This window comes from Calliopsis andreniformis, chromosome 3 (assembly GCF_051401765.1).
Source record: "Calliopsis andreniformis isolate RMS-2024a chromosome 3, iyCalAndr_principal, whole genome shotgun sequence".
NCBI classification, from domain to species: Eukaryota; Metazoa; Arthropoda; class Insecta; order Hymenoptera; family Andrenidae; genus Calliopsis; species Calliopsis andreniformis.
This window is the reverse complement of record NC_135064.1, coordinates 13,374,454-13,398,972: the sequence shown is the minus strand read 5'-3', so window position 1 is coordinate 13,398,972 and position 24,519 is coordinate 13,374,454. Positions and strand designations below refer to the sequence as shown.

At 29.3% G+C, this 24,519-nt stretch overlaps 2 protein-coding genes across 3 annotated transcripts; both read left to right on the top strand.

The window, feature by feature from the left end:
* Positions 1-1,685: 1,685 nt before the first annotated feature.
* Positions 1,686-20,863, top strand: Vps13 (vacuolar protein sorting 13C). 2 transcript variants are annotated; one of them, XM_076393199.1, is made up of 60 exons: positions 1,686-2,329; positions 3,164-3,250; positions 3,323-3,520; positions 3,623-3,855; positions 3,932-4,070; positions 4,146-4,392; positions 4,462-4,696; positions 4,776-4,893; positions 4,980-5,226; positions 5,308-5,562; positions 5,631-5,730; positions 5,812-6,051; positions 6,130-6,313; positions 6,398-6,486; positions 6,566-6,692; positions 6,756-6,988; positions 7,111-7,248; positions 7,332-7,479; positions 7,550-7,767; positions 7,847-8,002; positions 8,075-8,209; positions 8,270-8,442; positions 8,524-8,822; positions 8,895-9,031; positions 9,129-9,417; positions 9,484-9,752; positions 9,834-9,956; positions 10,026-10,128; positions 10,219-10,365; positions 10,450-10,643; positions 10,711-10,848; positions 10,926-11,045; positions 11,146-11,325; positions 11,405-11,584; positions 11,673-11,834; positions 11,916-12,079; positions 12,167-12,287; positions 12,524-12,700; positions 13,401-13,625; positions 13,692-13,907; positions 14,420-14,461; positions 14,858-14,923; positions 15,662-15,865; positions 15,953-16,090; positions 16,164-16,310; positions 16,393-16,541; positions 16,629-16,740; positions 16,812-17,050; positions 17,133-17,295; positions 17,366-17,582; positions 17,660-17,835; positions 17,929-18,048; positions 18,122-18,243; positions 18,323-18,636; positions 18,719-18,840; positions 18,933-19,102; positions 19,185-19,299; positions 19,359-19,490; positions 19,584-19,751; positions 19,823-20,863. In XM_076393199.1, exons 1-60 carry the CDS (start codon positions 2,230-2,232, stop codon positions 19,868-19,870), a joined length of 10,008 nt encoding a protein of 3,335 aa, XP_076249314.1. In that variant the 5' UTR covers positions 1,686-2,229; the 3' UTR covers positions 19,871-20,863. The 2 variants fall into 2 exon arrangements, with proteins under 2 accessions (XP_076249314.1, XP_076249315.1); XM_076393200.1 differs by lacking the exon at positions 12,524-12,700.
* A 586-nt stretch (positions 20,864-21,449) lies between these two features.
* Positions 21,450-24,449, top strand: LOC143177293 (protein lifeguard 3-like). The gene is made up of 9 exons (XM_076375160.1): positions 21,450-21,530; positions 21,637-21,878; positions 21,954-22,007; positions 22,076-22,166; positions 22,278-22,403; positions 22,487-22,636; positions 23,021-23,153; positions 24,024-24,130; positions 24,215-24,449. Exons 1-9 carry the CDS (start codon positions 21,450-21,452, stop codon positions 24,425-24,427), a joined length of 1,197 nt encoding a protein of 398 aa, XP_076231275.1. The 3' UTR covers positions 24,428-24,449.
* Positions 24,450-24,519: the final 70 nt, after the last annotated feature.

The window sequence follows — 24,519 nt, the reverse complement described above, 5'->3', positions numbered from 1 at the left end:
AAAGTTTCAAAGTATTTCAAAGTAAATAGTAATAATAAATAAACATAATAATTATAGTATATAAACAAGCTAAATGAGAGCACCTACATACTTGTCCTGTTTATTATTACACAATGTAATTTAACAATGGAAAGAATTTTTCCCAGTCATTCTTTTTACGAGATTTCAAGGTCACTGATATTTTTGAAACGAGATTCTATATTTTTTTCTATATTCTTCTGGAGGATATCTATAAGAATATATTTAACTTTCTTAATACTCGTAACGTTTCAATTATTATTTCGCAAGATGACTTGCTATAAATAACGCTCTGATCTTTTACATAGAACTGGAAAATATCCGTTAAATTATTGTTTATAATAATAAACAATTTTAAAATTTAGATATGGTTCTCTGATTCAATTTGTTTGGATAAATTTGTAAGAAATTGTATTGAAATTTATTTGTCAGAAAAATACGAAGAATAAGAAATCTGTTCCTGAGACAATGGTTGGGGTAAGTGCTGTGGGGTTCATCACAGTCCTGTTACCGAAAGGCATAGCCTTCCCCACTCCGTGGTCAGATCCTTTAGGAACAATATTCCCATTCTTTAGCAATACGGTGTCAGGCCGCTTGCCTTCTTTAAACACTCGCTCTTCTTTCAAACAGTCACACAACACCCAATAACTGGAAGGCCAAACGTAGCCATCAGCCATCAGGCGCCAACGGGACTGTTTAATCTCATGCACCTTCAATCAGCCACAGGCAGACTAAGACCCTATTACCCTATCATAAATCCCTCAAAGACACATTCTCGTTCGGCTAACCGTCCCAAACTCTCTCTTAAAATACGTTAACGCTAACATATTTAATTATTTAAGTTGGAATTTGTTTTTCATGGTCTTCTTAATTAGTTAGTTTATTATTTTTATGTAGAAGAACACATTATATTTTCATATATATGTTTATATTTATATATCACGAAGAGACAAAAGTAACGACGTGACTATATGTATAACTATGCAAAATAACATTTTTTTACAATGTTTTAATTCGTAACACATAGTATGTGAGCTAAAGCGTGGGTGGGCAAAGCTCCTTTTCTATATTGAATGAACTGTCAAATTCGACTCTATTCTGAGAAGTCACACGTATGTAAGCACACACACTATTCGATATTTCACCACAGGTTGAAATAGTTCTCCACGTAAACGTTATTCGTGAGTAGAGGTCGCCTAATTCAGTCTACAAACTATGCATCGGTAAGGCAGTTTGACCTGAGACACAAAACCCCATTGAATGTTAGGTCTATCATTATCTGGTCGGTGATAATAGGTCTATCGTATACTTTGTCGATGCTATACACCGGCAATGATCTGGTGGTAAATTCAAGAGAATCACACGAGACTACACAATAAATTAAAAATACTATTATACGGCATAAAACTGACTAACTTATATAATAAATATACTGAAAGTATAAAACTCATCAAAAAATAAATAAATGCATAAATAAGGAAATCAGGAAACATATAACTGGTACAGAAAAATTGTACCGTTTGAAGTAGGCGCTTCCAATCCGCCGCTTGCTGCAGTAATAACGGAACACAATTACACGTTTCGTACAGCTATCAGCAAAAGCATACACCTTCAAATAAAGTTTATATAGTGGGTTGTGGTGAACAGATTGCAAGTAACTATTTATATGGAATGTAAGGCGTGGGTGTGGAACAGTATACTGTGATATAGTAGGGTTGGTAAAGTTAACTATGTACGTCAGGGACATTGACAGTATCACATTCACATGATGTTATTCGAATTACAAAACGAAAGAAACATTCGTTCGATTGTTCAATCTAATCTATGATCTCGCGTAATTTTTTAAATGATTAGATACATAGTAGTGATCGAACAGTGCGTAAGAGAGTTTAAGTCCATGAATGTAACAATGACAATAATTAAAGACATTTCGTATCAATAAACTTTGAAGTGATCACGGATCACGTATCTGGTTTTATGTTGTTGATTTTAATCTAAATTGCACAAATTTTAGTCACACACGCATTCAGTCGCGCATCTGTGTAAGGTTATGCGGTATTTTTGATATTGATCCAGCTCGTTTGTGCGTCGATCGTTTGGTTATTTAAACGTAGATTTAACGTGTAAATGTTATTTGATTTTTGTTGGTTGTTTCTGTTGTATTTGTAAGTTATACGATTTCTCTTTTTGAGAAAACATACAACCACAACAATGGTTTTTGAATCGATCGTTGCTGAGCTCCTAAACAAGGTTTTAGGAGAATACATTCAAAATTTGGACTACACACAATTAAAGCTCAGTTTATGGGGAGGTAAGACATATTGTATGAAATTACATCCTACATATTTTATTTGTAATCGCGAAATCGACATTGCCCGGGAAAATTAGAGTATTCAAATATGTTGAAATAGTTTTGCTTAGCTGCTGTATTGTATAAACGTGCATACACACATGTATTATTATTAGTACATCAATGTGACATCATCTTCTATTTATATTGGCTATCTCTTATTCTTTATTTTGTACGTACACATGTTAAATTATCAACACATTTAAAAACATATAGAACTTTTTAGTTTATTCTACTTCTTTAGTAGAACATGAAATTTGAAATGGATACATTTAATATAATGTAGTTATTTGAATACTAAAGCAAATACAAATAAAAACTGTAATTTTTAAGTTAATGTTGTAATTATTTGAACCAATACTTTTTAATTTTGTAATGCTTGAATAATCATTTTGTTTGTTATTGCAAGTAACATTTTAAAATCGTTTTAATCTTATTGTAAGATAAGTTTTTGTTAAATTTGATTTAAGTATATTGTAATCTTTAAAAAACTTTTATTCTTGTATTACATATGTAACTATTTATGAATTTTAAATTATTTACGCTCTTTTGTTACTACTTTGTAATCACAAATAGAAATTTTATAAATGTAATAAAACAAGAACAATTCAATCAAAATTTTTTATTCTTCCTGATTCAAACCCTAAAATAGTCTAAACTTTGTCTTTTATCTTATTCTCACAGAGCAACAACAAGTATTAATGAACTATAAAAAGTTTTTTAAATGTTTACAAATAAAAATTGATGTCTGAATCATTACAAAGGAAAAGAAACACTTTATCATATTTTTTGTAGGAGATGTTGTGTTAACAGATTTATTGATAAAGGAAACTGCATTGGATGTCTTGGATCTACCTATTAGATTGGAATATGGAAGATTAGGTGTGTAATATTTTTGTTTATAAAAATATTGATCATACAATTATCATAATCAATATTTATATTTTTCTATAGGAAAACTTATATTAAAGATACCGTTTAAAGATATGTGGAATGGTCAAATTGATGCAATAGTTGAAGAATTATTTGTATTGGTAGTGCCTACAAGTCAAATCGCATATGATGCAGAGAAAGAAGCTAAGGTACAGCTTGACGCTAAGCGAGCAGAACTGGCAAGAATTGAAAAAAATAAACTGTTAGCAGATACAAAATGTAAATACCTCTGCTTTTATGCAATTCTGTAGTAATCGAGTTCATATACAATTTAATCAACATGTCTCCTAAAATTAATGTTATCTTGTCCATGATTTATAGCACAAGAAAAATTAGATGACTCAATGGTGGAAAAGCTTATTGCTCGTATGATAAAAAATATTCATGTTGAAATTAAAAGGATACATGTACGATATGAAGATCATGTCTCATTTAAAGATCATCCTTTCTCTTTTGGTTTCACACTCAATAAATTTATCTTAGAGAGTTGTACAGATTCTTGGAAAACAGAGAGTAATATGAAGGACATGTATGCTATACCACAAATTTATAAGGTGAGTAGAGTATCAAACAAAAAAAGTGTATGAACAGTGTTATACACAGAATAGATTAATTTGTATTCTTTTTCAGCTGTGTACATTAGATGGTTTAGCTGTTTACCTCAATACAATCAAAGAACAATTCAGTCAAAATTCACAATCGAACTATACGGATCTTTTTTACAGTGGTATTGCAACTATAGATTATAATCCACCTGGTTATCAGTATTGTAAGTAAACATATTAATGGATCTATATATATTCATATTTCTTACTTGTTCAAAAATCATTCTCAATTCCTTCAGTGCTGGGTCCAATAAATGTTAACGCAAAATTAAAGTTGAATCCTAAACCAGAAACAGATGGAAGTAATTATACTATTCCTAAAGTATGGCTGGATTTAGAAATGCAAAAATTGAGGATAGGATTAACAAAGAAGCAGTATCACACAATTGTTCAGTTAGGTGAAGGACTAGATCAGGCTCAGAGAGCTGCGCCATATAGAAAGTATAGACCAAATTTAACATCATACCGAGGACACTATAAAGAATGGTAATGAATCATTAAAAACTACTAGTATTATAGGATACAACATATTTAATGATTCAAAGTTACTTTCAGGTGGCATTTTGCATACACTTGTGTTTTGGAAGAAACAGTACGTCGAAATCGTAGAAATTGGGAATGGAATCATATGAAACAACACAGGGATATGTGTCGTGATTACGCTAAAGTATATCAAATTAAATTAACAACTAAAAAGGTTGCACAGGAAATAGAAGATCGTCTTACAGAGTGCGAAAAGAAACTGGATCTTTTCAATCTGGTTATCATTAGACAACAAATTGAAATGGAAGTTAGTGTTACATTCATTAAAATGTGCAGATATATTTCATAATTTCACAATTATTTTGTTTGAATTTGAAACTTCTTAGGTAGAAAGGCTGGCAGAAAAGGAAAAGAGTCTAAAAGCGAAACGTGGTTGGTTTGGGTTCTTGTGGTCTAATGCGCAAACGGAAGAAGAAGAAGAATTGAATTCCACAGCTGCAATAAGTAATTCTTTTATAATTTTAGCAAATATCAATACAATAGATTTTTTATTGCCGACACACTACTGCAATACAAAATATCTATTTCAGTGAAGAAATTTGAACAGGCAATGACACCACAAGAAAAAGAAAAGTTGTATAGAGCAATAGATTATCAAGAAAATAGTGCACCAGCTCATTATCCTGAAACATACGAGATGATCGATACGCGTTTTCTTTTGCGTGAACTTCAAGTTATATTTTTAGATACGGATAAAGAATATCCATGTATTTTGGATCTCCAGCTTCATAATGTTCAAGCCTGTTTTAAGTCAAGACCATCTGCTAATGCTATTTTGTATGTACTTTTTATATTTATATACAATGTACTAAAGTAATCATATGACTGAATAAGCTTATAATTTTTATTTTGTTATAGAGTTACAGCTTCAATTAATGAAATGAAGCTTCTGGGAACCAAGCAAAATGAACAAGTTCCTTCGCTTTTCAATTCTCATCAACATACTACAGATACTGTTTTAATTTCTGTATCATACGAAAAGAATCCTCTTGATAAATTATGCGGTGATCGCGTTATAGTAAAATCACGATCTGTGGATATTATATATGATGCGCAAACCGTAATAGAATTAGTTAATATGTTCAAAATTCAAAACTCATCGACATTAAATCAGTAAGAATAATAATTTATATTATTTTTTATAGTATATGTTAATATAATTCATTATTATTTTTGTGTAGACTTCAAGCAGCTGCAGCAGAACAATTGGAAGGTTTAAAAGAAATGTCAGCTCTAGGTTTGGAACATGCTATTCAAAAGCATTCTGTATTGGATATACAGGTAAAATTATATACTATTGAAACATGTATATCGATTACCATAAAAAAGCTTAAATTACTACGATAAATCTGTGTCTAATAGGTCAACATGCAGGCATCTCAATTGATCATTCCACACGATGGATTTTATAACAATACAAAGTCGTTGTTAGTCGTTAATCTTGGAAGTTTGCAAATGCATTCGCTAGAAAAGCCGAAAGATGATAAGACGAATGTTACTGTTAAGCAGTTAATTAGTATGGGCAAAAGTGAAGAGGACGTATTATTACATCTTAGACAACATAGCTACGATAAGTTTGTCCTAAAAATAGTTGATTTTCAAGTATGTATTTTCAACTTTTTATATATGTTCAGTGTTCGGTGTTTAGTATAAAAATGATGTATTAATACATTTGAATAGGTATTAGTTTCGTTGCCAGGAGAAGAATGGCGCACAATTCTGTCGAATGTAGATGATTCTATGACGTTATTACACCCGACAACACTTGAAATTCAATTTCATAAATGTTTAGTAACAGATGATCCCCTACTCCCGAAAATTAGACTTATTGGACAATTACCATCAGTTTTTATTAATATAACGGGTACGTATACAACATGCACAGTAAGATCAAATAGTATATTTCAAAATAATGAATGTATTATAATATAATTTCTTTTATTATTAGATAATCGCTTACTACAAGCTCTATCTATTGCTCAGAGTATACCATTTCCAAAGGAAGAACAACCTATTGATCTTCAAAAAACAAATCTTGTATGTTTTTAACTTTAATTAATAATATTTGAATATAATACTTCTATCGTAATACAATACTTATAAATATTTCTTGCAGACTAAATCCGTTTCACAGTTATCCTTATTAAAAGAGTTAACCACAATTTCTACTATTTCCGAGAAGAAAAAAGAAACTACTGCGGTTAAGCAAACAACTGACTTAGAAATGAAATTTGAAATGAAAGGTAATAAAAAGTGTATGGTATAGACCATTAGAAACAGTTAAATAACTATGTCATCAATTACAGAATTCGCACTGTTAGTTTCATCTCAAAAAGGCAATACGAGAACACCATTCATGAAATTGGAAGTATTGCAGTTGGAGGCTGAAATGTTACAACGAACTTACGATCAAGAAATATTGTTAAGATTAGGTGGAGTTCAAGTGAAGCAACATTATAACGAAAAGGAAATATTTATGGTGAACACTCCCATGTTATCTGGTAGAGACGAATACTTAATAACAGTACAATATACGAACGTAAGTTGCGAATATTCCATTAGTATCTTAATTACATGGAATTTATATAAAAATACCGATAAATTAAGCTCAATAGAATTATTTGCAATAGATACAATATTATGCATTAATTTATTTGTTAGGTAAATAAACGCTCTCCAGAATTCACAACGAGACATGGGTCCGTTATTCAATTATTAAAATTAGAATTTACAACGTTAGACCTTTTACTTCATCAAGAAGCTTTAATAAGCCTTCTGCAATTCGCAACGTACATGCAGGTAATATTTAAACAACCATAAAAAATAATTTATTAAAAAGTAACGATTATATGATTGCATTACATTATTATATATTATTCTAGAATCAAATGAATGCCATAACAAATAGTCAAGTTAAAAAGGAGGAACATGTACGTCCACTACCAAGTCGATTGACTTCAATCCAGGAGGAAACATCTGCATTTTTCAAAGAACAGATTCAGAAACAGAAAGTTAGGTCGACTTCGTCTCGTAAGTACTGGTCCATATAATTATAGCTTTGTCAAATTAGTAGATTATTTAACATCATTAATATATTTAGGTCGAAAGAGAACAGTGATCGAGCACATAGATTTAAAGATTCAAGCAAAAGTTGGAACTATTTGTATGAAGATAATCAGCGACGCTAGAGAAATTTCTGCATTTTATATTGACGGTATCACTGCTGGATATATAATGAAGGCTTCATATTCACAGGCGAATGTTAATTTATCTTCTATCAGTATTATAGATCTTAATGCTGCATCCTCTTACAAAAATGTAAGATATAATTCATTAAGTTAGTTTTAGGCAGTGCGTATATGTTATATTAATTTTTTGTTAATAATCTGTTGTATAGATTGTGTCAGTCACAGAAGATACTGAATCTCTACAAATTCAAGCCATATTATACAATATTGAACCATCAGACGTGGATAAGAATAATATGTCCATTACCGTTATAATGGGCTGTTACCGTATTGTCTTTTTAAATATGTTTGTTTCCAGTTTAATGGTAAAAAATATTTTATTATAATAATAGAAATATTTCAATTTTGAAAATATAAAAATATGCTTGATTTTACAGAGTTTCTTGAATAACTTCCAAGCAGCCCAACAAGCTATAAAAGATGCATCCGCGGCAGCTGCAGAAGCTGCAAAAACAAATATTAAAGATGTTCAAGAAAGTGCTGCACGTATTGGACTTGCTGTAAAAATTAAGGTTTGTATTCAAATTTTTCAGAATATAAAAACAATTTTCTAACTAAAATCTAACATTTAGGCTCCTGTTATATATGTACCAATGCATTCGAAAAGTGACCATTGTTTAACCCTCGATATGGGTAATCTTACTGTGTGTAATGTTTTTAAGAAGTTGGAAGTTGCAAATGAATCTAGCGATTGCCCTATCGTCGACGAAATGAGAATTGAATTACAAAATCTAAAATTATCAAGGTAACAATTGAAAAAATGATTTGATAAGTAAGTTTTTAAGTAACATATTTACTTTTTTATTTATATGATTTTATTATACAGAGTAAGGCTGAACATGGAAAAATTTGCAATTGAAAATGAAATATTATTACTGGAACCAGTTAGCTTTACTTTACTCATTAAGCGGAATCTTTCAACTGCTTGGTTTACTTCTATACCAGATATCGAAATGTCTGGTAGATTAAATAAAATTAACGTGTTACTAAGTAAGGAGGATTATGCAACTGCACTGAAAGTATTAGAAGAAAATTTAGGTGAAAAGGTTGAAGATACAAAAGTTACGCAAAACATTAGTCAAACTGAAAAAAGACTTGAAGTAGAAGTGCATCACTATGAAAGTGGTAAGGTGAAATAACCGATCGTTTCTTTTCTAAGTGGCACGACACGAAATAATTCAATTCTTGTCTAAATAGATAAACTTGGGAAACCTGCTATAACAGATTCAGAGGAAGCTGATTTTCAAGAACAAGTACACACACATACATCGATCAAATTCGAGTTTGTTATGGACAGCCTTGTAATTAATTTATTTACAGGGGGTTCAAAGATGGTAACTTATTAATAATTCATTTTCATAGTCTCTGTGTATCTTTATATTTGTGTTTATTGTATTACATGTAGATAAATGTGGACTTAATAATTTACAGCTACGATCACAAAATTCTCTCCTACATCTACCGGAGAATGGATTAGCAAAATTCTGTTTGACCCATTTTGCATTAAAAGGTAGAATATTTGCTGATGGTTTAATGGCAACTTCAATACTTCTTATGAATTGTACATTGGATGATACACGTCAGAGTAGACAGGGTTCTCTTGTTAGAATTATGGAAAGAACAACAGCAATACCTTCTATCGATGACATAGAAAAGGAATCAAAATCTGTTCGCAGCATGTTAGACATGACTATTAGACAAAGCTTAAATGACACATTTGGTAAGTTTTTTGATTGCATGAAATTATGGACGTCCAAGTGAATAAAAGAAAACTTTTTATTTACAGTTGATGTGAGAGTTTTCTCTTTCAGTATAATAGTATCCCTCGATTATTTAATGAAAGTGAAAGATTTCTTTACTATCGAAGCAGCACCATCAGCTAAAACGGGTGTATCCCACACTGTAACAAAAGGCTACACTGACCCAACAATAAGGAAAAAACAACCTGTCACACCAAGTAAAAAAATGTTTACAATTAATCTACACATTGAGAAACCAGACATCATTCTTCTTGAAGACATGGATGACATAAATTCAAATTGCATTATATTAAATGTAATAACTTTTTAAACACTTTGCTATTGTTAAGTAATGTACACATTGTTTATTTTATGTACATTTTTATTTCCTTTTAAGACTGAACTGCTGTTAAAAGTACGTTTGATGGATGAACATCAAGTCATCACAGGCTCTATAAAAGATTTATCAATTTTAGCTGGTATATATAATCCAGTGAAAAGGAGTGATTGGATATATCAGGTAAAAATCTTTGTCTTCATGTTGTGTATATATAATATATGAAGCTATTAAAATACTACTCTTGTGTAGGTTCTAAGACCATGCAGTATTAGTGTAGCAGGTTCTACACCAGAAGAAAAAGGACTTCATATAGACATTTGTTGCACTGAAATTCATGTATCTGTTTCACCAGGTAATTTAATAGATTATTTAATTTCCATGCATAACATATAATACTTATAAAAAGCATTTGGATGCAAATTGATAAGTTTTTGATTCATAGGCGTCATAGAAATATTAAATAAAGTTGTACATACTGCTACAAAGACGGAAGTAAAAGATGAAGAAGTCGTTGTTTATGAACCAAATCATGAAGGATTATGGATTATAACACCGTTCGAAGAAAATGACTATTGGTTCTTAAAAACAGGTTGGATGCAATTTCTATATTTATAATTTTGCAATAAATTTTGTTGGGTATATTGTATATATATGTATACATTTTTTTTTTCAGAAGTAGGAGTAGAAGCTATAGAAGATTTTGTATATCCTGAAGAAGAAACAATAATATATAAACCAGAATTAGCAATAATTTCTGCACCAACAATTTTATTCACACTGGAAGCAGGTGTTGGTAACAAAACATTACCTATGCTTTTGCTTCATATTGGGGTCCAAAGTAACGTTAATGATTGGAGTACAAAATCGGTAAGAGCTGCTAAATTAACTTGAATGATATTTTGTTTCGCCTTTATTAAAGAATCTATACTTTTAGATGAGCATAGAATGCACAATGTCATTAGTTATGGCTTATTATAACAGCCGTTTGGCTTTATGGGAACCATTAATCGAACCAATCGAGGGAAATAAAAATGGAAAAAAAATATCAACACCTTGGGAATTGAAAACAAAAGTAAGAGTATAAAATTGTTATATTACATTTTATATTAATTTAAGTAATTTTCACAACTGTTTACTGCTATCGTTTAGATTCAATTTAATGATGTGGCATTGGACTCTAGAGGAGCAAGTGCTGTTAGTCCAACTTCAGAAAGCGAAGTAGAAGAGTTTCAGCAGATACCTAAAATGTCTATTGATGTAGTATCTTTTGTAAGTAAAATAATTCAATAACTGTACACATCTAATCCAATTTTATGATGAACAAATGATCTTTTTTATAAAAAAGAACCTTTATGACACTCTATATTAGGAAAATTTGGAAATAACGGTAACCAAAACTTGCCTTGATGTACTGAAACAACTCGGTAATGCATTTTCTTCTGCGATGGAAGCTGACGGAAAAATAACTGCAAAAAATGTTGCACCCTATGTACTTAAGAATGAAACTGGTCTAGCAATGGTTTTGAATTTAGAGCGCAGTCATTTCAAGGTTTTTAATGTCGTTTATCTTTAATCATTTAAAAAATGAGATTACAGAGTACACTATATTTATAAATGAAATATTTTAGGTTTTTAACAACGGATCAGAAATTATAAATGAAAATACAGATTCATACATGGAAGTGATCCTTGAATCTGGTGCATCAGTTGAACTTGCACCAAAAACAACAAAAACTCAAATACCCTTACTTAATCAATTGAAGAGCGACTCAGTTAAAGAAAGAGAAGATGATAAATTTATTGTTTCGGTAATATACGTAAAATATAAATTTAATCAATTTATGCGTCTTATTAAATTTACATTATATGTAAATAATTTATCATTTTTGCTTCAAGTTTAAAGGAATTAATGGTACTTTAGCCATACCAGTTTTAAGAGCCGATAGAAGGTTTTTCTCATTAAGATATCGCAAAGAAGGTTCTGAAGAATGGGGTATTGTTTCTGATGTTGTAGTCGATGAAGGAAGTACTATTGTTACTCTCAGAAGCATTCTTCAGGTAAGCTACATTAATTCTAATCAGTGATCACTATTTATAGAATTGTTAACACTTAATAATAATTTTAAATATGTTTTTTAGGTGCATAATCATTTCAGTGAACCTATATCTGTATACTACATGACTAAACGTGGAAATGAAATTGAATGTGTAGGTACTGTTGCTCCAGATAGTAAATTGAATCTTCCATTAGATACTGTGTATACTCCAACAAATGTTTACTGGCTATTTTTTAGCGTCGATGGGTAATTTATTATCTTAGAATTAAATTCTTTTCTTTACTCAATTATTTTACACAAATAACTTCATAAATATTTTAAATATTTTTATAGGTATATGGTTTCAATAGAGCCATTTGTATGGAAAGATCTACAGAAGACTGTTTCAATGACAAAACTTTTAAAATGTGAAAGTCGAACGAAACAAGAAATTACAGAACCATTTTACTTAAAGGTAATGATTTCAATTGCATTTGTATATTTGTATTTATACTTAGAGGTTTTTTTAAATATACACATATACTGCATAGTACGTAACACAAATATCGTTTTGTGTATTCAAATAAACAGTGTTTTGTGTACGTTCGACAGTAATACAATGAAATTAGATAATTTACTTTTTAACACTGTAATCAAAGGTTTTGTTGAAACACTTTACATGCTTTCATAAGCAGCAGTTTTTACTTTTAGATGTTTTTCGTGATGATTGTGGTCAGTAGTATTTTATATAATAACAACTATATTGGCTTATTATTGAATGATATTAACTGGCGAACAGTATTCTGTGATTTCATTGATTACGTCAAGCGTCTTCGCTTGAAAAATTTACCCTCAGAACGTCCAAAATATCTTCAAGCACCTATTCAGGTACTACCATTTTCCTAATTTGTTTGAGGAAGATTTGTCGTTTGTATAGTATACATAAGAGTATAGGAGACATATATTCTTATTACTGCTGTTAGATAGTTAATATTTTTAATGTGAATGCAAATAATATTGTAGGATACATATTAGCATTTTTGTTATATTAATTGCGAACAGGATAGTCTGCTTTAATGTCATTAATTATGCTACACCAATCATATATATGACTAACAGATAAACATGAAAAGTGAACAGAATCAAATTATTTATGTATTAAACTCAATTTTCTCTAAATATATAAATATGGTCGTAAAAAACGTTTCTAATTTAAAATTTGTTTCATATCATATATGTTAATATATCAAGTATTCTTTTGTCTACGAATAGTAACAACTACTTGAAAAATTAATGAAATACTTGTCTGTTCTACTATGCCTTACACTATAATGATACTCACACGTTTGAAATTGTATTGAAAAACACATTAGCATTCATTATAGTGTGTTCATTGCACGTTTGTTTGGTTTCGTTCATGTTACATAGCATAAATGTATCGTTTCTGATTTGTTGTAATGTTGACATTAATGTTTTTCGATTTAGATGGTAGTATAAGAAGTAATAGAGTAACATAGTAGAGTAAAGTGTAATAAAAATATATTATAAAAATTCTATAAGCTTTAACAATTCATTATAACGTTTGCAGGTTGTCGGTGAAATAGAACAAATTTACTTTGAAAATACTAGCCGACATACAATGGCAAGTACCATTTACAATGTGCACTTGTACCCATCCGTGTATTTAAAGAATTTCCTCCCAATTGACATTATTATATGTTTACCTGGAGTTGTTCAAGAAAAGCTTTTAGAAGCAGGTACTTCGTATCAGATTCCTACCATTGATCCTGGAAAATCTAGTATTATTATAAAGGCAAGTGAAATTTAAAAAAGTGAAGATCATTTGTAAAATAAGTTTCTTATGTATAATATTTTATAGCTTCCAAACTACTTAGAAAAGGATTGGTCGTGTAAAAACGAAATATTAGCAAATCCACCAGAATTTTCAGTTTGGTCATTTGAATCTTTTGATAGTGCACAGAAGGTAGTTATGGATTTAGGAATGCACACATCATATAAACATGGTTCTATTGTCATGGCATTGTACTGTCCATTTTGGATGCTGAATAAAACAGGTTTAATGTTGTCTTACAGGGTAAGTCCCAATAAAATTATTTTCTCTTATAGCTTTTTTTTTTTCTATTGAATTCGTTTTCTCATCGTTCTGCTTAATACATGATTTGCTTTCATCATATTTATTTGTGATTTTAAGCAAAGCAAAATTTTCACAGTAAGTTTTATCATACCTCATATGTATTTTCTAATTTATTTCTACTTTTTATGAAGCAATAAGAATGCAAAAAGAGCTGAATATATACTCAGATATTTCAAAGCATATTTTTTTTTTTTTTTATTCACTAAGTAAAACTACGTCTCACATCAGTACAAAATATTCCAAATTTATTAAGTAATAATATTTTTTATAATAATGCTATTAAGTTTTATTAGCTGTACTAGGCATGTAATTAATCTCTCTATGCAATGCTTAAGTTTGATATTTTGCGCAACATATGAGTGCTATGCTGTATTATGCATGCTGGAAGTAGTATAATGTTGCAAATCGTGAAACCTATACGATCCTATCTTATTCAATACATTATTTTACAGAAATCAAGTAAGGGTGGCAAAGAACACTCAAGTCCAATCAAGGTAGTGATTTCATATTACAGTATTCTTTCATGCTTTCGAATGCAACACTTTAATAAACAATTTTTAATATATATATAGTGGTGATGATATGCAAGCTTCGTTTAAAAATTTAGAGATGATAATTATTTTCAAGAATGTATATTTGACTTCAAGATTAGAATGTTCAATCTCTTGATTTAATTTAAGCATAACTTTTTGTTTCATTACAAGCACGTTAAAATTGTATCAAGTTTTTGGATAGCTTGTTAAAGCAAATTTTGATTTGTATTACATTTTATATACACAACAGTCATGATTAAAACTACGTATCTTATTCTGCTTTCATATATGTATATTCAGGAAAATTAATGTCATTATTAATAATGGTATGAAAATACATAGAAAGGTGTCTTTCAGAATTTGGTTTGTGTCATGAAACCGCATCGTCAACGTGCAGAATACAGGAAGAAGAAAGCACGTTCGGTGATACATTCTTTTCATTTTATATTGGTGATGTTAGAAATAATCTTTCTTATTACAATGCAAAATTTAACTATACATACCTATTTGTTAATATACTAACCACATTTGTGTCCATTATTGTGATCAGTGCTTCCTTTCTAACTACACACATTAACAAAGGGAATGGCAATTACTTCATACGCATAAATAGGATAGATAATATTGTATAAGCTTATCAATAATAAAATTTGTAATTCTCATATACTCATAGTTTCTATTTGTTTTTGTTTTTGTTTATTAGTTTATGGCTGCATTATCATGATCTTGCAACATTACGCATACTTTTACATTGCTTTGAATACTAATTATAGCATGTTAAAAGCTTGATTGGGAAATGGGTGGTATTATTCGAAAGAACACAAAAATTTAATAGCGAAAAAGCTTGTACATAATTACAGCAATACACTTATACAAAATTTTAAAATTCTTTCTTAACACAGAGATGTGAAAATTATTAAGTATTTATAAGTCACTGCTTTGTTTACTGGAATATATAAACGAGTTTATAAGAATAGAATTAACTGGTGTTGGCAAATCCACATTTATTATAATCATTTTGTATTATATTGTTGTTTAAGTAAACAATGTTGTACATATATAAAAATGTTAAAATTCATTGTACTTTATTGCACAACATAGACAAACTTATAAGATGCGAGTAACATAAATGCAGAAATTTAATTATTGAAATATTTTCAGACTACAGAAGATTATTTAAATGTATTGTACCATCCAGAAAACTTTAAAGGACCAATATTATTCTCATTTCGCTCAAAAGTGTTCTTTGGTAAAAAGAAGGCAATGATTAGAGTGGAAGACGGTGAATGGTCAGAGAAATTTTCAATAGACGTTGCAGGAAGTGAAGGAATGGTTGTTTGTAGATACAATGGACTAACATACCAGGTTACTATATAATTTGTAAAATAAATAGTTGGAATTCTTTATAAAATTCGATTTCAATAAACAGAATGAATACTTTTTATGTTATAGATTGGAGTTCACAATCAGCTGACATATAATTCTTTAACAAAACAGATTACATTTACTCCATATTATGTACTCATAAATAATTCTAATTTCCTTATTGAATGTCAAGAAGGTGATAGACCAGCTGATTCTATGATTAAGGTTATTTAAAACTATAATTATCTAGGGCCTATAAATAAAATAACAATCCATTAACTGTTGTTTTCGTTTATAGGTTCCTCCTGGAGAGTGTACAGCTCTTTGGCCTCGTTCTGAACATGAACAAAAAACTTTACGAGCTAAAATTGCAGGTGAACCTGAGAAAACTGCGCCTTTCCTTTATACTGAAAGTCATACAACTTTACTGAAACTAGATAATAAGGTTTGTTTCCACGCCATCATTTTTTTAAGAAGACCAAAGTATATGAAATTTCTTCCAAATTAAAACAGAATTTATTTAATAGTATGGAGGAATCAATGTGGATGTCCAAATAAGTGAAGGTGGAATTTATATATCTCTGTCTGTTTATACTTATGGAAATGCTCCAGCTTTAATTATTAATCACACTTCTCACACTATCAATTTCTGGGAAAAAGGTTCACTCAATGTCAGGTATATTCATTTATCAATAAAACAAATTTGTCGTTTTTATTGCTTTCATAGTTATATACGAGTAATAAATCGCAAGTTAATTTACAGATCTGTACAGTCATTTAATAGAATGTTCTATACATGGGAAAATCCAGCAGGACCACGAAAGTTGGTATGGGAAGACAATAACAAGAAAGAAATTGAAGATACGCTTCGAAAGGTACGAATTAAATAATACATATTATGATTCAACGATTTAATACTAAAACTATCAAATATTATATTGTGTAGGATACTTTAGGTACTTTTCAATTGCCAGATTTGGAAGAAGAAGTGTTTTATGTATCATTTTTAGATGGTACACAACGAATACTTTTATTCACAACAAATATGAAAATTGCTGAAGATTGTCAATTAGTAGGTGATCTTGAAACCATAGCACAAGAAATAACAATAAACATCCATGGTGTTGGACTTTCACTTGTTAACAATATAACGAAGTCAGAATTGTTGTACATGTGTATAGCTAGGTAAATCATTAACAATGTGAAATCATAATAATTGATCATTTCCATACAATAATTCTACATAATATTGTCTCTTACAATATAGTTCTGGAATTATATGGGAAACGTGTAAATTTACATCGCATCGTTGGCGTGGTATCAGTACAAGAGAAGTGAATGTTATAGAAGAGGGCTATCAAAAATATATGCGGGAAATACAAATAGGAAAAGAACCACCACAAAAAATAATGCTTGATCCAAAATTAGAGGTAGCTATAATTGTACATATATAATCATTTTTAAATATGTATTACACTTAACAATAAAATTTAATTTCAGGTTGATTATTTAAATATGGAAATGATAAAACCACATCATCGTTACATACGTCGTACCTTCCAAACTGGATTATGGTTACTATATCGAACATCAGAACATCAAGTACAATTACACGCAAAAATTAATAGACTCCAAATTGACAATCAACTTTCAGAGTGTGTTTTCCCCGTTATATTAGCTCCAGTTCCACCTCCAAAGAGTATTACACAAAATTCGGGTAAGCTATTTTTCTTGTATTATGCTGTATATTTTCTTTTCAAAGCTGTTGTTAATTTTTTTATTCATTTTCAATAGTAATGAAACCATTTGCTGAACTAAGTCTGGTTAAACGATTACTAGAGCACAGTACTGTACAACAGTTTCGATACTTTAAAGTTCTCGTACAAGAATTTCACGTAAAGGTGGATATTATATTTATTAATGCACTAATGGGACTATTTGAAGCAAATGAAATCAATGACACAGAAGAAGTATGCTATTTTTGACATACTTTTATTATATATATTCATATAGTAACATAAAACAAGGAAGTATTGAAATAATTCTTTTGCTTTATATTTTAGACGAAATTGTTTAAATTAGATATGAAATTAGTTGACGAGCCCTTAATGTATCACGTCAGTTTGATTACTACTGCTGAACAGAAAAACTTCTTCGATTTACTTCATTTTTCTCCACTAAAGGTTTAACTTCTTATACTTTCAATAACGTGCTTAAAATTGCGAATTATGACTAATACTGTCATATTTTTTTTAGATACACATAAGTTTTTCAATGTCTGGTAGCAGCAGTGGACCATCTGCAGTACCCCCAGTATTAAATGTATTATTACAAGGAATAGGTGTCACATTAACAGACATAAATGATATCGTGTTTAAGTAATTATCTATAACTTTCAAGATTTAAATTTCACATTATAGTATTGTCAAATGGTGTAATTTCACTCTTGCCTTTCAGATTAGCATATTTTGAAAGGGAATACGTTTTTATGACCAATAAGCAACTTATTTCTGAGGCAACTATGCATTATGTAGGACAAGCAATTAAACAAGCATATGTTCTGGTTTTGGGACTGGATGTTATAGGCAATCCATATGGACTTGTAGTTGGTACTATGAAAGGTATCGAGGATTTGTTCTATGAACCTTTTCAAGGTGCTATACAAGGACCTGGAGAATTTGCGGAAGGATTACTTCTGGGTGTACGAAGTATGTTAGGGCATACTGTTGGAGGAATGGCTGGAGCAGTTTCGAAGATAACTGGAGCTATGGGTATACATAATCTTTTTCAAATTAGTCTTTTATTCTACTTTAATTATAATTACATCTTTTGAATCAACTGTTTCGTCGTTAGGCAAAGGTCTAGCTGCCCTAACTTTTGATAAAGATTATCAGAGAAAACGACAGGAACAATTAAATAAACAACCTGCTAACTTACAAGAAGGCCTCGCTCGTAGTGGAAAAGGTTTAGTAATGGTACGCAATAATGTAGAATAAAAATGAATAAGATTCCTTATAAAGGAAATAACAAGATAAACATAAATCGTTTATACACCCATTGTTTCTAGGGAGTAGTTGATGGCGTAACGGGTGTCGTAATGAAACCTATATCAGGTGCTAAGGAAGAAGGTGTAGAAGGTTTCTTTAAAGGTTTTGGAAAAGGTGTTGTGGGCCTTGTCACCAGGCCAACTGCTGGTGTCATAGACTTTGCTAGTGGTTCGTTTGGAGCAGTAAAACGGTACAAGAACTTTTTTATAACAAAAATAGTAAATGTTTAATTATAATCGATGGATAGTTAGAACTATTTTAAATTTTTGCAGTGCAACTGAGTTAAATGAAGAAGTAAAAAGAGTAAGACCACCTAGATTTTTTCAACCAGACAGCTTAGTTAGACCTTACATACGAGAAGAAGCAGAAGGGAACAAAATCTTAAATGTAAGTATATCTGTTTTTATCGTGTAATAAGTTAATCTCATGGATAATTATTTTTACAGGAATTGGAGAAAGGAAAATATGCGAACACTGATATTTATTTTTATCATGTGTATGTTAATAAAAATGTATTATTGCTTACTGATAAGAGAATAGCTTATTTAGAACACAGTGATTTATTTGGCGGTTGGCGGGTTAGTAAATTTTTTAAATAATTTTATAAACTGAAGCTAAAAATATATGTGAAATAACTAATATATCATTGTTATTCTTATATATCATTCTAGGTGGATTGGACATATACATGGCAAGACATTAGCGACTCGCCAAAAATTATTGATAAAGGAGTTCACATTTTCATTAAGGACAGTAGTAGAAGAAAGAAACTTGGGAATTTATTTGGTAGTGCAGATCAATCAAAAATAATTTTAATATCTGATCATAACACAAAAGAGGTTAGTAACATAAAAAATAAATATGATTTAAAAAAGGACTACATTGAAGTAACATATTTTTATTTCTACAGACATTATGTAATAAGATTCAAGAGCAAATTTTCCAATGTGGATTATAATACTTGCAAATACACAGACGAAAGTAGGAAATATATGCAATATTTACTTTAATATTACATAAATACAGTTAATTAAACTGATAGTGCCTGGCATAATGACCTTACATTAAGCTTTTCAAGCGAAACTTCACAAGACTGATGTTTAATTGGATTCAGTTTAAGGTAAAAAGAAAACACTGTATAGTTTTATATTTATTATTATTTTATGTTGAGTTTTAACACTTCAAACTCTTCATATTTTTTATAATTCATTATTATTTTTATTGTAAAGTATACTGGTTATAAATTCTATACATCATTAAAATTCATAATACTTTATGAATTATAAATCCCATACTATTACATGAAATTATTTATATTATTATATTGTTAGCTTCTGTTGTTGTTGAACAAGTTTAATACATTACATTTTACATACTGCATAGATGAAGAAAAGACAATGTTGCAGTGATAGTTAAAGATTTCGTTATTTTCTTATGTAAAGTTGCACGTAAAAATCAATCAAAAGCCACAACTATGCTGTAGATTCACAAACAATTTAGCAGAAGTACAAATTTTTTAATTACAAATAGGACAACATAATTCAATACATTTAAACAGATTTCGATGACTTTTTATTGATTTACTAATATCTTAAGGATTAATTAATAAATATGCATTAAAATGCAAACGTAAACGCACAGTTTAAGTTCGATAAAACTTATGTACAATTGTACATTTATGGTATATCTGTACGCGTACATAAAGTCTCAAAAATACATCACATTATATGACATATGATTATTTTCTTTATTTAAATGTTTTTTATTGAAATTTGATGTAGTAATTTCAAGTATCTCTCACATATAATGATATACCATGTTCTGTACAGTTTTTGTTAATTGTGTACTACATAAAACTTATATATTGATTAATTGTAATATTAATAATTCTTCAAAAACATTCTATGATTTTTAATAATATATCATTTTTGCTAAAAAATTTTAAAATATAGTTCAGTATAAATGTTTCTAAAATCGAAGAAAATAAAAAGATCCAAAGATATTTCATTATAACTTCCACAACTTATACACTGTTGTACATTTAAAAGCTATCTTTAAAATATGTTGTCGATAAAGAGATATACGCCTATTGTTATATATTATTTGTATAAATAAAATATATTATGCTGAAGAAATTAAAATAACTGTTGCTTTCTACTATTTCTTTTACACTAGTCTTCCTTTACTTAAAACTACCTCATTATTTAATAATTTTGTATATTTTTAGTAATATACAAATATTCGTATGTCATGTAAAATGTAGTAACTTCATATACTTATTCCATTTACATTATATAATTGTATTCAATTGTTTATTCATTTATGACGTTTTTATGTTTATGTTGCTGTCTTAACATTTTATGTCTACTTAAATTTAAAAAACAGAATTTCTTTTAAAATACAATGTTATGCATCTACAAATGTGAAAGAAATCTTTATTTTCATATTTCTTAAGCTATTCATCATTCGGAATTTGTTCAGTGCTTTAAAGAAGGCATTAATTTCAACATTTAATAACATATTATAAATGAAATTCAATGCATACAGAGCAAGCTCAAAAATTTATACCAGGCCCACCACAGTTACCACCTTTGTACAAAGGACAAAAGCTCAAGTCTGTAAGTGACAAATTTATGCTGTGCTAGAAATATTGTTGTTTATGTTATAATGTATTAGAGATTTGAGCAAGTATTTAATCTTTTACTAATATACTTTTTCTCTTAGGGTCCTTACACTACTGTGGTTACGGATGAAATGGTAGCACAGAGAGAACGGGAGAATCAGGAATTATACAGAGCTTGGGTTGAACAACAACGAAGGAGAATGATACCAGACGACGACGATTCTGACTATATGGGTGACTTCAAAGAAGAAACAGTGAGAAGAAGTTTTGTTAGAAAAGTTTTCTGTATATTAACGCTTCAGTTATTGTTCACAGCTGCTGTTATAGCAGTATTTCTATTTGTGTTAGTATTATCAATTAGTAATTTTTATGATAATAATTATTAATCGTTAATGTAACAAAATTTTTTATGTTCCAGGGATGCAGCAAAAAAGTTTATGATATTACATTGGTATTTGTGGATTGCAGCACTGTATGTAACTTTGATTATTAATCATATAAATTGCACTATATAACACTAACTATGTATTATTTTTTCAGGATATGTTTCACAGTTTCTTACTGTTGTATATCCCTCTCAGAAAATGCTAGACGTAAACCACCTCTTAATTATATATGGCTATGCAAGTTGGTAAGAGTTACATAAAATCTCTTATTAAATGCTTCTCATTGATTTCATTGAATAATATTAGGTGAATGTTAATGAAATTAAAAATTTAGGAACAGAGATTACTATTTTCAGACACTTGCTATGTCATATTTAGCTGCCTTTGCATCTGTCTTTTATGAGATTGAAATTGTCTTAATGACGCTGGGGATGACATCGTTCATGACATTAGCAATAGCTCTTTTGGCTACATTTTCAAGGGTACTTTAAATTATAAACTTTTCTTTAATACAATACAAAAAATAAAAGAGAAAAAGTTCATATAATTTATAATAATGTTACAGTTTGATTTAACAATGAGAACAGGACTATTGACAATTGTTGGTTTGGCTTCTATCGTCTCTATCATGGTGATGATAATAATTCTGATGTTTACACACATAAAGGTGTTACACTTCGTAATATCTATTATAGGAATGGTCCTATTATCAATGGTTATTATATACAGAATATTTATTATGCATAAAGTATATTTAGTTTTTTTCAAGCTATATTCAATGCATTTATCTAACAGTGCATTTAGAGGTGTGCAGGTGTGTCTGAATTGAGACCTCAAAACTCAAAAGTTTGCAATATTCGGGTGCTCATTGCTTCAGGTCAAATTGAGGTTTCAAAAGTTTGCAAATCTTTCTTCATAAAAAATCATGAAGAATAATATTTATGTGATCACAAATTTTTGGAATAACTCCCTTGTTTGGAGTCACGAGTACCTGAATAAATATTACAAACCTTTAAAATCCCGAACTCGTAATCTCACATACCCACACACTTCTAAATATTCAAAATAAGAAAATAAGTTTCTTTCACGTATTTTCTAGTATTTATACTTTGATGTCCAAACAATTATGGGTGGAAGAAGAATAGAGTTAGATCCAGATGAGGTTGTTTTTGCAACAGTTCAAATTTATGTTGATATTATATTATTGTATCAATACGTATTAATGTTTATGGGTTTACTTCACCATAACTGAATATAAAGGATTATTGAATTATACAATTTTATGTAAAGTGTAACATTTGTTTGTATTAAATATTAATTACGAAATTAATAAAGATAATAATAAAACTCCACTCAATTAAAAAATAAATATGTTATATACTTACATATTATTTAAAAAATGAAGCCACAGCAAAATGTATTTTTTTTTTTTTTAATTATACCAATGACTTCTTTCAGTTCCTGCTGTATGAGATTGTATAAAATTTTAGATATCGTCTTAAAAGTTTGAAAATGTGATAATTAAACATGTTTAACGATAACAACATGTTAACAATAAGTAGATAATAAACACATAACCATAACCACTGGCACTGACATTTAAAATCATATATCTATTGTGGTTGCTAAGCAACTATTTGTCAACAAAAAGTTAACCTGAATGAGCATTTGAAGTTTTTTCTTGAAAACTTATAAATTCAAATGAGAATGTAAGTATGCAGTTAATTACAAACATTACAGTGTACATCACATTATCGGTATTTTAAATGGTTACAAATGGTATGAGTTATATAAACAAACTATCGTTATTTACATCGAAGTACATCAAGCAAAATAATTATGCAAGATCTTTTCATATAGTAAATCATAATGCGAAACGAGGCATTTTCTATATAAAACTTGATGACAATTGTAAGATATGTTACTAAAAGTTTACGCTTTAGTAATTACAGATACACTTTCATGCATTTATCCTTGTAAATTGTCTAAAGTTTTGTTTAAAACTTTTACTATACTCTTGGATATTACATTGAATTATATAAAAAAATATTATATGGTTATTATCATATTAGCTTACTTAAAATCATATTGTATTTTGTTAGCTAGAGCAGTGTTACAATATATATCAGATAGAAATGTTTTGGATATGCAAGCAATCAATGTACCATACAGATATACAGGACAAGGTTTAGCACGACTATTGGCAGAGGTATTTATTGTTATTTATTATTATAATTGTCCTAATTACAAATTAAAATTTATTATCATATATTGCATATGAATTTATTTTCAGTCAGCATTTACATATGCTATTGTAAATTATTATTATATGTACTTGACATGCAACTATATGCAAAAGTATTACCTTGCATTTAAGAACCCATCCCTTGAAGATCGTGTTGTTGGACCACCACATATTTTAGAGGGACCTACTTCAGAACCTATAGACCGCAACATTATTTATGATCTACCAGATCCAGAAGATTTTTTGATATATACTTCTTAATAAATATTTTTACAACAAAGTGCTTTAGATGTATTTACAAAATCTATGTTCTACTCATTAATTAAATAGATCATAGTAGAATATTTTTTATT